This window comes from Artemia franciscana, chromosome 8 (genome assembly GCF_032884065.1).
Source record: "Artemia franciscana chromosome 8, ASM3288406v1, whole genome shotgun sequence".
NCBI lineage: Eukaryota > Metazoa > Arthropoda > Branchiopoda > Anostraca > Artemiidae > Artemia > Artemia franciscana.
Window position 1 is genome coordinate 52,981,218 of NC_088870.1, and position 14,369 is coordinate 52,995,586.

Genomic DNA, 14,369 nt, shown 5'->3' on the forward strand with positions numbered 1-14,369 from the left:
AAACAATTTTAGATAAGTCCAGGGAATTTTGATCCCTGGTTTGAACGTAAAAAGGATATTTCTTTTGAAACCAGGATTTAAAAAAGATTATTCCATCCTTCAAAAATTCTTAGCTCTTACTTTTTTCACTGAAGAAAAACTGAGATGAAATTCATAGTTGTTTATGCTGTGCTAAGAACCTTGCTAAAATAGCAAGGCTCCTCCTCGACACCTCGCTCTTTACGCTAATGTTTTTAAGTACTTTTAAGAAAAGTCTCTTATTGTTCTAATAAAACGAAAATTGTGTTTCAGGAGTCGTTCTTAAAGAGTTGGGACAAAATTCAAACTGTAACGTAAAGAGCGAAGTGTTGAGGAGGAGCAACCCCCCTCATATACGTAGTAATTTATGTTCGTTTTAAGTTTTAATGTTGCTCCTTACTTTCAGTTTAAAAACTTGTTTTTTTTTTAATTAAATTTTGATCGTTTTTTAAATAATGCCTGGAAATCTGGCTTCAGCTCCACGGGAAATCCCTCCTCCCCACGAATACATTCTTTGGAAATTTATCGCGGGCAATTACCCTTAGCATATCCACCTGTAAAATTGAGTCGAGAAAGAGAAAGCAGGACATAAGAAGAATTTCGTATTGAAATTTTGGCAAATTCCCCGACTGTAAAATTTCCTCTAAAAAATTCACCCGCTGGAAGCTTCCCTCGTCGTGGAAAATTCTCCCCGTGAAAAATCCCCTCCCCCTACCCAGCAAAAAATGTGTCCTTTCCCACCCAAAAATGTATGCATACTTCCGAGTAACAAATACTATATGTAAACAATGGGCATATTTTATAACTTAAAGACCTTTCCCCAAGGGTTGTGAGGGGGGGGGGTCATGATATCTCCAAAGGCTTAGTTACTCAGCTATTCAACTATGTCGAACAAAATGGTTATCTCAAAATTTTGAAAAGAAACGGGCGTGGGAGGAGCCTTAGTTGCCCTCCAATGTTTTTGGTCACTTAAAGAGGGCACTAGAAGTTTTAATTTCCGTTTGAATGAGCCATATTCCGATATTCCAGGATCACTGGGTCGACACAATCACCCCTGGGGAAAAAGCAAGCAAATAAACACGTATCTGTGATCTGTATTCTAGCAAAAAATTACAAAATTCCCCAATTTTGCAGATAGGAGCTTGAAACATACAGAAGTGTTCTCTGATGCGTTGAATCTGATGGTGTGATTTTCAATAATATTCCGTGACTTTTAGGGGATGTTTACCCCCTTTTTCGAAAGTAATACAAACTTCCTCCTTGTTGCCTTTGATGGGTAAGACTAAATTTAATGAAACTTAAATATTTAAAATTACCATAATAAGCCGATTCTTTTGATATAGCTATTGGTATAAAAATTCTGTTTTTTATAGTTTTGGTTACTATTGAGCTGGGTCGCTCCTTACTTAAAGATTGTTACCACAAATATGTTTGATAACCAGAGAACCAGTGTTCTTATGGATTTGACTTGTCGCCGTACTAGACGTTGGCAATAGGAGAGAAATTTTTCCAGAAAAAGACTTGTGTACTTGTTAAAGAGGTGCTTTGTATCCACGTCAAAATTCGAATTCGAAGGATCATTATCCAGCTCTTGAAAACAATCATATATCTTTGGGTACTCAACTTCGGGATTTTTCTTGTAGCCTTAATTGAAGTTGGCAAAAGTTGAGAATGCTTTTCAGAAAAAGGTGTAAGTGCTTGTTAAAGAGAAATGTTGAATCCACATCAAAGTTCGAATTTGTTGGATTCGAATACATCTCTGAGGAACATTCGTAGATCTTTGGGTAACCTACTAAACTTGACCTGAAGGGGTCTAGAATGTTACAGGATTTTGATAATCTTTTACCATCTTCTATAAAAATCTAGTTATATCTATTTCAAGTCCTCAGAATAAGGTCAGGGCCGGATTTAAATATTTGGTGCCCCTAGATCCCAAACGTTTGGCGTCCCTAGGGGAGACGCAGAAATTTACAAGGAAATCTCCGAAAATTCGGGGATAGTGGAAGCCCTGAACAGAAGGTAACTGATGAGTGATGAGCCTAGAGTAATTCAAGAAAGAGGTGATACCAAGCTCTCAGCTACTATTCTTGGGAGATACCTGACAGTTAATAAGCGGCTAAGGAATTCCTGTGTTGTTTTAAAATCACCTTTTTTGTGAATGGGCAGCACAGCAGCAAAGTGCACCTGACACTTTGCCAGGATGATGGGATGATAAATCACATCAGCCTTGTTTTTGTCAAGAAAAAAGGCGCTCAGTGGTGTTAATTGCGCCCTAGGCCCAGGTCTACTTGGTCTATGCGTAAATCCTGGCCTGAATAAGGTTAAGGATCCTAATGACAATATCCAAATATAAAACCCATCATACAGTATTTTAGCTGAAAAAGATATTCCAGTCATTATCTTCATCATTTATATTCGGTCCACTTCCTCTTGATTTACTTGAAGAGTTCATTGACTCGGGTATATTTGTCCCAGCGGTTTGTCCCATTTGTCCCACCAAAAAATAAAAAAATCGTTAAACAAAAACGATTCACGGATTCCCACAAAGTTTCTATCCCCTGTAAAGGAACATGGCCCCTGAAATGTGTTTGGTTGTTTTTAAAGGAGAACCGTTTGGACTAAGTTTTCCCATGAATTTCTGCCTACAAGAACCTTGAAAGAGCCATTTGATTCCTTGGTATTTGATTGTCTTTTAGAGTTGGCTGCAAGGTTATAATTTCTGTCAGTTTTGACTCCTGTTAAATGACTCCAATTCATATACAAAGCATTTCAGTTTTATTGAAACCTCCCAAGCTCTAATCAATGTTTGTGGTGATTTCAGTTTTATTGAAACCTCCCAAGCCCTAATCAATGTTTGTGGTGATTAGTTTTTGGAGATGATTTAATATTCCCTAGTCTTTAATACCTTCTTTCATATTTTTTCCCAGCTTTTCTACATAAGATTTTGGTGGACTCTGGCTGGCATATTTTGCGTAACTTAGGCAGTATTTTTAGTGATTTGTTTGTCCGAATTGATGAAAGTTGTTTCACTTCGGCTGGTTTCTGTTCAAAAACGATCCAAGTGATGTTTGGGCAAAACTTCTCATTTAAGTACTTCTTGATTCTCTGCCTTAACATACCTTGATTCTCTACCATGATGTTCAGTTCCATTGATCTTTTTAGTATAAATTTCTATGGCCCTTGGTATTAACCAAGTGACATATAGCGATCGCAATTCTGTCGGTCTGTCTGTCGGTCCTGGTTTTGCTACTTTTGGCACTTCCAGGTAAACTAGGACGATGAAATTTGGCAGGCCTATCAGGGACCGGACCAGATTAAATTAGAAATAGTGTTTTTCCCGATTTGACCATATGGGGGGTGGGGGGGAGGGGCCGGTTGTTTTTGGAAAAATAGAAAAATGAAGTATTTTTAACTTACAAAGGGGTGATGGGATCTTAATGAAATTTGATGTTTAGAAGGATATCTTGTCTCAGAGCTCTTATTATAATTCCCGACCAGATCCGGTGATATTGGGGGAAGTTGGAGGGGGGAAACCTAAAATCTTGGAACACGCTTAGAGTGGATGGATCGGGATGAAACTTGGTGGAAAAAATAAACAGAAGTCCTAGATACGTGATTGACATAACTGGAAAGGATCTGCTCTGTTCGGGGGAGTTGGGGGGGAGGGATCTTCATGAAATTCTATATTTAGAAGGACCTCATAACTCAGATCTCTTACTTTGAATCCCGACCGGATCCAGAGTCATTAAGGGGGGGGGAGGACCGGAAATCTTGAAAAACACTTAAAGCGGAGAGATCAGGATGAAACTTGGTGGAAAGGATAAAAAAAGTCCAAAATACATTGGCATTGAGGGGAGTTGTAGGGGGAAACTGGAATTCTTGGAAAACGTGAAAATTGAGGTGTCTTTATCTTACGAATGGGTGATCAGATCTTAACGAAACTTGATATATAGAAGAATCTGATGTCTCAGATGCTCCATTTTCAATTCGAATCGGATCAGGGGACTTGGGGGTTGGAGGGGGGGAAATAGAAATCTTGGAAAGCGCTTAGAGTGGAGAGGTCGGGGATAAAACGTGATGGGAAGAATAAGAACAAGTTATGGATACGTGATTGACATAATTGGAACGGATCTGTTCACTTTGGAGGAGCTGGGGGTGTTGATTAGGAAAAATTAATAAAATCGAGGAATTTTAACTTAAGAACAGGTGTCCGGATCTTAATAAAATTTGATATTTAGAAGGAATTCATGTCTCATAGCTCTTATTTCAAATCCCGACCAGATCTGTTGACATTGGGGGGAGTTGGAGGGGAAAACTGGAAATCTTGGAAAATGCTTAGAGTAGAGAAATCGGGATGAAACTTGGTGGTGTGTTTGTAACACACGAGTTGTTTATAACTTACGAGTGGGTGATCGGATCTTAATGAATTTTGATATTTAGAAGGACCTCGTGACTCAGAGCTCTTATTTTAAATCCCGATTGGCATTAAACCTCCGATTTTCCTTTTAAATCTATCTATTGATTCTTACAATTTTGCTAGAGCTCATACTATATGAGCCCTTGGCTCTTGGCTCGTCCGGCCTCGTCATAAGTGCCATATGAGCTCTCAGCTCTTTTTATTAGGTTTTATTCATTTTTTTTCTGATTTCATAACTTAATGAAATTCATTGACTGATTCATTGATGAAGTAAAAAGAAGGATGTTCCAAGGTTCTTTCTTATCTTCTTCCTTTTTTCTTCTGCCTTTTAAAAAAAAATAATTTTTAAAAATTACTAACTGATTTGATTCAGTCAGTAATTTTGAAAATTTTCTATTTTTCAATTTGAAAATTCATTGACTGATTCATTGATGAAGCAAAAAAGAAAGATATTCCAAGGTTCTTTTCTTATCTTCTTCCTCTTTTCATATAGAAAATTGGTGTACAAGCAAAAGTGGAAATATCAATATTTCAGGATAAAAATGTTCTGCCTTTCAGGACCCTTTGGAACTGGAAAAACTTTTACATTTGCTGAAGCCATTAAAGCCCTCGCAGACTTTCCAGAAAACCGTGTGCTTGTGTGTACTTACTCCAATAGGTATGCTGTAAAAAAATTTATCTTTAGGGTTGTTTATTTACTAAGAATTTCTTATTGTACTGAATATATGTACATGTATGCTCAGTGTCTATAATCAAAACACATTACGCGCAACAAGCAAGTGTTGAGCAACAAACAATATTTTGCTTAAGATAATGGTGATGATTTTAGACGATGACTATATTAGTTATATGGATTTTTGCGTTAGCCTAGTTTGAAAGGACTTGCTAAAGCGTGAAAGTTAACGCCTTAACATAATCTAACTTATCCACTTAACATAGAATATCACGTATGTTGTGTGGAAGCTGTTTATTGCCGAGAATTACCATTGAGCACACATGCATTATGGTAAATCCTCAAGCGTTTTGTATATTCCATCTTCAGCCATAACGCAGCATTTTATTTTAAGGGGGTAATCAAACACATTACGAAATCAAACACACGTAATCAAAACACATTACGCGCAACAAACAATTGTTGAGCAATTCTTGTTTGAACTTGCAAAAATTTATAGAAATATACAACCAATAGTTGATATATCACTGAAAAATCATTGATGTATTAATGGATACTCCACGTTCTCCTGGGGCTAACATTTAGGCCCTAGTGATTATCGATCAGCCCCTGGAGTTGTATTCTTATTTGTATGTTTCTCATTCAATAAAGTTTTGGGGACGTTTCATGGACGACATAATTTCAGTTTGGAATTATGGCGAAAGTGAACTTAAAGGTTTTCTAGAACATTTAAATACTTACGATAGAAACCTGCAATTCACTCTAGAGACCGAAAGAGATGGAAAAATACCTTTTTTAGATGTATTGATAATACGCAGTGTGAATAAACTTGATTTTACGGTTTACAGAAAACCTACGCATAATAATAGATACCTTCACTTCAAATCTAACCATCCTCCACAGGTTAAAAGAGGTGTGGTAATATCGTTTGTGGATAGAGTGTTTAATATATGTTCAGAGCCGTATGTTAAAAAAGAATTAAATTTTATTACAGACATACTTTTTGGCAACGGGTACCCAATTTCTCTCATAAATACTGTTATTGCTCAAAGATTAAAGATGCATTCTTCTGAAGCCTTATATCCCACACCAGTAAATGATTCGAATAAACCCACAAGCACGATTTACCTACCTTATATTCCGAAAATTACTTCAAAACTGAAAAAAGTTTGTTTAAAGAACAATTTACGTGTTGTATTCACAAGCAATTTAAGTATAATGAATCTTGTCAATTCTGGTAAGGATAAAACCCCAATTACTCGTCTACGAGGGGTGTATCAAATGCCATGTAGTTGTGGAAATTATTACATTGGTCGAACCCACCAAAATTTAGGAACAAGATTGCAGCAACACAAAGAAAGTATTGAAAAAGCATTAAAATCTAAAAATAACTCCATATCTTTCGATTCAGCTTTAAGTAATCATATTTTTGAAAATCCAAACCATTATGTTCTATTTGACGAAACAATTCTAATTAGCAATGACCTAGGAATCAAACAAAGTGTCCGTGAGGTAATCGAAATCAAACGAAACTTAAATAATAATACATCCCTAAATAGAGACTTGGGTGAATACACACTCAACCCTTTGTACACAAAATTAATTATAGAAAATAATCTAATTCAAAATAAAACAAAAATAGGAACGAACAAAAACAAGCCCAATATCAAAAGAACTATCAGATTAGCTGCAGAGAAGGCAAATATCGCAATAAGAAATCATTCCAATTTTAAATAAATACAGTTAGTGAAATGAATGAACCTTTTTATCTTGTAAAATGTTAGCTTTTATCAGACAGTCTTGGCTCAACTTTTCGTTAAGAAGTAATGATGCCAAGGCTATTTTAAAATAAAAACAAATGGATTTTTAACTGAGAAATTTTATTGTAAGTGTTTTATTGTTTTTTATTTTTTCTTTGCTGAAGACGGCCCTTAGATATAGGGCCGAAATATTCAAATAGGTTTTGTTGGTTCACTGTCTTGGGAAAAAAGTCCTCATTATTCTTTCTTTTGTTGTTGTAAAAGTCAAAGTCGTTAACTAGAGCAAACAAAAAAGAAAATGTTCAGCATTTTACAATATTCATCAACTTATACAGCAAGAGCGGTTGCCATATATGTCGTATTTAATTCAGAACATGCTTTCTAATTTAGGGAATTTTGAATTCACTGAAACCTGCTTTCTAATTCAGGTTTGATTTTTGGAAGATTAATTAGATATGTGTTTTTGAACGGGCTATCCACCTATCATTAGTTGTTGCTACGCTTGTAGAAAATATGTGTGAAATGAATGATTAGGGCCTGAAATAAACAAGTTTTTACTTTAGTAGACAGAAACGGTCACTTTTTGGGCCATCATTTACGTTTTTCTCAAAAATGTTTGTTCAGGAACCTCGGTGGCTTTTAATTTAAACTCTATCTATGCCATGCATTATCAGCATTATCTTGTATGCATAAATAATGGTCCAGTTCTTAACATTGCGCAACATATACTAATGGTACTAACAACTCACTAGCCACTTGAACCTAGCCGCTTGAGGCCAACATGGCCGTGTACAGTCTTTCTCAGTGCCAATCTATTCAAAACTTCCTTATTTACATCCTCCCCTGAAGTTCTAATTTTCCTTTAAATCCTTTCTTACGAACTTCTCATCCTATTCAAGGACGAGCTGTTTTTCATGTGTCCCTAGATGAATGGCTCAAAAGGACTATCTTTGTCTTTCTGTCATCCTTCATCTGCAAAACGAGTCCTAGCCATCTCAACCTTTCTTTCATTATAGTTGTAGAATATTTGGCTATCTGTCATCCTTCGTCTGCAAAATGCGTCCTAGCCATCTCAACCTTTCTTTCATTATAGTTGTAGAATATTTAGTTATCTGTCATCCTTCATCTGCAAAACATGTCCTATCCATCTCAACCTTTCTTTCATTATAGTTGTAGAATATTTAAATATCTGTCATCCTTCATCTGCAAAACATGTCCTATCCATCTCAACCTTTCTTTCATTATAGTTGTAGAATATTTGGCTATCTGTCATCCTTCATCTGCAAAACGTGCCCTATCCATATCAACCTTTCTTTCATTATAGTTGTAGAATATTTGGCTATCTTTCATCCTTCATCTGCAAAACGTGTCCTATCCATCTCAACCTTTATTTCATTATAGTTGTAGAATATTTGGCTATCTGTCATCCTTCGTCTGCAAAATGCGTCCTAGCCATCTCAACCTTTCTTTCATTATAGTTGTAGAATATTTAGTTATATGTCATGCTTCATCTGCAAAACATGTCCTAGCCATCTCAACCTTTCTTTCATTATATTTGTAGAATATTTGGCTATCTGTCATCCTTCATCTGCAAAACGTGTCCTATCCATCTCAACCTTTCTTTCATTATAGTTGTAGAATATTTGGCTATCTATCATCCTTCATCTGCAAAACGTGTCCTATCCATCTCAACCTTTTTTTCATTATAGTTGTAGAATATTTGGCTATCTGTCATCCTTCATCTGCAAAACGTGTCCTATCCATCTCAACCTTTCTTTCATTATAGTTGTAGAATATTTGGCTATCTGTCATCCTCCGTCTGCAAAATGCGTCCTAGCCATCTCAACCTTTCTTTCATTATATTTGTACAATATTTGGCTATCTGTCATCCTTCATCTGCAAAACGTGTCCTATCCATCTCAACCTTTCTTTCATTATAGTTGTAGAATATTTGGCTATCTGTCATCCTTCATCTGCAAAACGTGTCCTATCCATCTCAACCTTTCTTTCATTATAGTTGTAGAATATTTGGCTATCTATCATCCTTCATCTGCAAAACGTGTCCTATCCATCTCAACCTTTCTTTCATTATAGTTGTAGAATATTTGGCTATCTGTCATCCTTCGTCTGCAAAATGCGTCCTAGCCATCTCAACCTTTCTTTCATTATAGTTGTAGAATATTTAGTTATCTGTCATCCTTCATCTGCAAAACATGTCCTAGCCATCTCAACCTTCCTTTCATTATAGTTGTAGAATATTTGGCTATCTATCATCCTTCATCTGCAAAACGTGTCCTATCCATCTTAACCTTTCTTTCATTATAGTTGTAGAATATTTGGCTATCTGTCATCCTTCATCTGCAAAACGTGTCTTATCCATCTCAACCTTTCTTTCATTATAGTTGTAGAATATTTGGCTATCTGTCATGCTTCATCTGCAAATCGTGTTCTATCCATCTCAATCTTTCTTTCATTATAGTTGTAGAATATTTGGCTATCTGTCATCCTTCATCTGCAAAACGTGTCCTATCCATCTCAACCTTTCTTTCATTATAGTTGTAGAATATTTGGCTATATGTCATCCTTCATCTGCAAAACGTGTCCTAGCCATCTCAACCTTTCTTTCATTATAGTTGTAGAATATTTGGCTATCTCTCATCCTTCATCTGCAAAACGTGTCGTAGCCATCTCAACCTTTCTTTCATTATAGTTGTAGAAAGCGGGATAGATCCACATTTTTCCATACAGCTTCCTATTTGAAATAGGGTCAGTCGATCGGATACCTAAACCAACCCTTGAACAAATCATCCGGAAAATATCTAACAAAACCCTCATCCCTCTTCTGAAGCGCTCACGCTTGAGAACCACACTTGGTCGCTGTCATCTCTGTAGTTTTTAATATCCTTCTAATCTTGTTTCGAAGACTTATCTTCCTTTTCTTCTAAAGTTTTTTTCAACTGTGAAAAAACACCCTGGGTCTTGGATATTCTACTTTTAACATCTTCATCGCATCTATCGTCTTTACTAATAATACTACCCAGTTATGTGAATGTATATACTTGATCGATCTTCTCGATATATTTTGGCATACCTCCTTACCTCTATTCATTCCTAGTCTTAGTGAAATAGTCTTCTTAACACCAACCGTTTTTTCCACCCTGAACTAAGGCCACATTTTTAGTTCCTTAGTTCCGGAGAGGGGGTCCGGGTCAACCCCCCAACCCTCAAAAAAATATGACTTGTAAAAGCCCGACAGATTGCATAAAAACAATTTCTTATGTGTCTTTGAAGTTTTTTTTTTTTGTAAAACCTCGAACTCTCAAAAAAAAATTCAGGAAATGATTCATCTCACTAAGGTCGTCATCCAAGACATTCAAATCATCAGCATTAGTTCCAACCGCTTTTTTTGGCACCCTGAAATAAGGCCGTGTCCAGGGGGGGATCTGGGGTTACCCCCCCCCCCCACAAAAAATCTGACTCTTAAAAACGTGACAAATTGCATATGAACAATTTTTGATGCGTTTTGAAGTTTTTTTTGTGAAACCCTGAACTCTCAAGCAAATTTCCAAAAAATCATTCATTTCACTAACATCATCATCCAAGACACTCAAATCATCAGCATAATCTTAGCCTAGGAGAATGTCACCTTCCCTTTGATTCCATGCTCACCCATAGCCTTTGCTGTGTTCCTTAGGACAAACTCGTTAAAATGATCCATATAAATGGGGACAGAATATAACCCTTTTAACCCCCTGATTCAGTATAAAACCAGCTACTAATGTCATTTTCTACCTTGCCCACAGCAATATTGTTCTCGTGTATACCATATATCACTTTAATGTATTTATCTGGTATACCATACAAGGATACGGCCTTTGCTAAAGCCTTTCTTTCGGCTGAATCAAACGCTGGTTCATAATGTATAAACTGAGGGATAAAGGGTCAGATGACTCAGACCCTTCTCAATTATATTAATCTAAGGGTAAAAACTTGGAAACGCAGCCTTTTCCCTTCTTAAAACCACACAGTTCTTCTCTTAAGACTCTATTTACAATCATTTTTAAGTTTAAGAAGCAATCAAAGTTTCTCTAAAGTCGCTTGTTACTTCCACTTTTTCAAAAATTTTGTTTATAATCTTCAGTAGGCTAATTTATCCGTAACTTCAATATCACGATATTTGAAAAATATTTAGCATGCTATTAGTATCTGAGGCCTTATTATTTTTTAGTCATTTTCATACTGTCTCTAACTCTTCCTTGTAAAATAAATCTTTCTTCACTTCCAAATTGTCACCCAATTTTTCAGTCTCTTCAATATCATTCTATGTAACTTTGTCAAGGTTTAATGCATTCTTGAAATATTCTGCCCATTTTCTAAAATTTATGTATCATGTTAAATTATGAGAACGTGAGTATTGTTCCTTCTCTTGGGGGGTGGGGTTTTATGGATTTAATTTTTTGCGGGTGGGATTCATAAAAATGATATAAGCTTATATTAAAAGTTTAATTATAAAATACTCCTTTAAACCAATCATGGATGGGGCTATCCTTCTCCTCCCTCATCCCCTATGCCTGTGTGAGGTGTGCATATAAAGTAAGGTTAACAAAAAATGATATTTCTAATGTTCAAAAAATGCACTATTAAATATAGCCCACCAACCTTTTAAAGAAAAGGAAAATCCCACATACACTTCGAGGAGTTCAGGCCAGTGGAGCATTCCTCATCGTTTTTTAGTAGTATTAAATAAAAAAAAACAAGTTTTTTTAACTGCAAGTAAGGACCGACATTAAAACTTAAAACGAACAGAAACTACTCATTATATGAAAGGGGCTGTCCCCTCCTCAACACCCCGCTCTTTAAGCTAAAGTTTGACTCTGTGTCACAACTCTACTTTTTAAAACAATAAAAACACAATAAACAAAAAATACAAAATTCCACCCTTTTTTAGATAGGAGCTTGAAACTTCTACAGTAGGGTTCTCTGATACGTTGAATCTGATGGTGTGATTCTATAAGTCCGATCGTTAAGATTCTATGACTCTTAGGGGGTGTTTCTCCCTATTTTCTAAAATAAGGCAAATTTTATCAGGCTCGTAACTTTTCTTGGGTAAGACTAAACTTGATGAAACTTATCTATTTAAAATCAACATTAAAATGCGATTCTTTAGATGTAACTATTGGTATCGAATATCCTTTTTTTAGAGTTTCGGTTACTATTGCGGGTCGCTCCTTACTACAGTTCGTTACCACGAACTGTTTGATACACCAAATTTATACTAAGCATAAAATTTTATATTTTGCACTTTTATAATTTCTTCTTTTTTACTTTTCTTCGCGTTGCCTATTTAAATGTATTTTTGAGATTGCAGAAATAAGAAAACTGGAGAAATTTTGAAGCAGCCTACATTGTAATGATTGGATTTGTTTGATCTTTTCCACTTACATAGTCCATCTTTTTAGCGCTGCAGACCTGTATATAAGGTATCACCTTCATCCCTATGTTAAAGCTGGAAATGCCCACGCTCGACCTTTGAGGATATACTATCATCAGCGCTGGCTGAATTCTGTCCATGATGATGTCTTAGAGGTAACTGTTACATTTTTTTAACAAGTCTCAGAAGAGAGGGGGTAGGATTTATGGCCAATATTTATATCTTATTAGATTCCGTTACTATTTCTTATGATAATTTTGTTTCTAAGCTATAGACTTAAACAATCTAGGAAAATGGTACCTGAACTGTGGAAGCCATAGTGCTTCAAGCTGCAGCATTAAAATTGCACAGTAAATTATTATAATTATGGCACCTGGTATTTACCAATTGACATATAGCGATCGCAAGTTCTCTCGGTCTGTCTGTCTCGGTTTTGCTAGTTTAGGCACTTCCAGATAAGCTAGGATGATGAAATTTGGCAGGCGTATCAAGGATCGGCGTGATCGGATCTTAATGAAATTTCATATTTAGAAGGACCTCGTAACTCAGATCTCTTTTTTAAATCCCGACCGGGTTCAGTGTCATTGGGGGGAGTTGGGGGGGGGGGCTGGAAATCTTGGAAAACGCTTAGAGAGGAGAGATCAGGATGAAACTTGGTGGGAAGAATAAGCACAAGTCCAAGATACGTGACTGACATAACCGAACCGGATCTGCTCTCTTTGGGGGGGGGGGGTTATTCGGAAAAATTAGAAAAAATGAGGTATTTGTAACTTACGAACGGGTGATCAGATCTTAATGAAATTTGATATTTAGAAGGATCTTGTGCATCAGAGCTCTTATTTTAAACCCTGACTAGATCCAGTGACAATGGAGGATTTGGTTGGAGAAACTGGAGTTCTTGGAAACGTGAAAATTGAGATATCTTTATCTTACGAATGGGTGATCAGATCTTAATGAAACGTAATAAATAAAACGATCTTATGTCTCAGATACTTCATTTTCAATTCAATCGGTTCCGGGGACATAGGGGATTGGAGGGGGGAAACAGAAATCTTGGAAGCCGGAAATTTTGGAAAACGATTAGAGTGGAGAGATCGGGATGAAACTTTGGGAAGAATAAGCACAAGTTCTAGATACGTGATTGACATAATTGGAACGGATCCGCTCTCTTAGGGGGAGTTTTGGTGGATTTCCAGTGCTTTGGTGAGTTCGGTCTCATGATACTTTTATGTCTCAGATACTTCATTTTCAGTTCAATCGGTTCCGGGGACATAGGGGATTGGAGGGGGGAAACAGAAATCTTGGAAGCCGGAAATCTTGGAAAACGATTAGAGTGGAGAGATCGGGATGAAACTTAATGGGAAGAATAAGCACAAGTTCTGGATACGTGATTGACATAATTGGAACGGATCCGCTCTCTTTGGGGGAGTTTAGGTGGATTTCCAGTGCTTTGGTGAGTTCGGTGCTTCTAGACGTGGTAGGTTGATGAAAATTGGTAGGCATGTCAGGGACCTTCACAAATTGACTTGATAACAGTCGTTTCCTCGATTCGACCATCTGGGGGGGGGGCTGGAGGGAGAGGAACAATTGAAAAAATGATGTATTTTTAACTTACGAATTGGTGATTGGATCTTAATGAAATTTGATATTTAGAAGGGCCTCGTGTCTCAGAGATCTCATTTTAAATCCCAACCGTATCGGGTGATATTGGGGGGAGTTGGAGGGGGAAACTGGAAATCTTAGAAAACGCTTAGAATGGAGAGATCGGGATGAAACATGGTTGGAAGAATAAGTATAAGTCCTAGATACGTAATTCACACAACCGGAATGTATTTGCTCTTTTTGGGGGAGTCGGGGGAGGGTTGTTAATTCGGAAATACTAGAAAAATTGAGGTATTTTTCACTTACCAACGAGCGACCGGATCTTAATGAAATTTGATATTTAGAAGTAACCCATGTCTCAGAGCTCTTACATTAAATCCCGACGAGATCTGGTGATATTGGGGGAAGTTAGAGGGGGAAAGCGGAAATCTTGGAAAACGCTTAGAGTGGAGAGATCGGAATGAAACT

The 14,369-nt window shown here is 36.6% G+C and overlaps 1 protein-coding gene across 1 annotated transcript in view; it reads left to right on the forward strand.

Annotated features, from left to right (window-relative positions):
• Nucleotides 1-14,369, forward strand: part of LOC136030562 (probable helicase with zinc finger domain) — a 98,569-nt gene that overhangs the window by 14,920 nt on the left and 69,280 nt on the right. The window contains exons 3-4 of the mRNA XM_065709623.1: nt 4,994-5,093; nt 12,328-12,454. Coding sequence (XP_065565695.1) covers nt 4,994-5,093; nt 12,328-12,454 — 227 coding nt within the window. The remainder of the gene's footprint in view (nt 1-4,993; nt 5,094-12,327; nt 12,455-14,369) is intronic.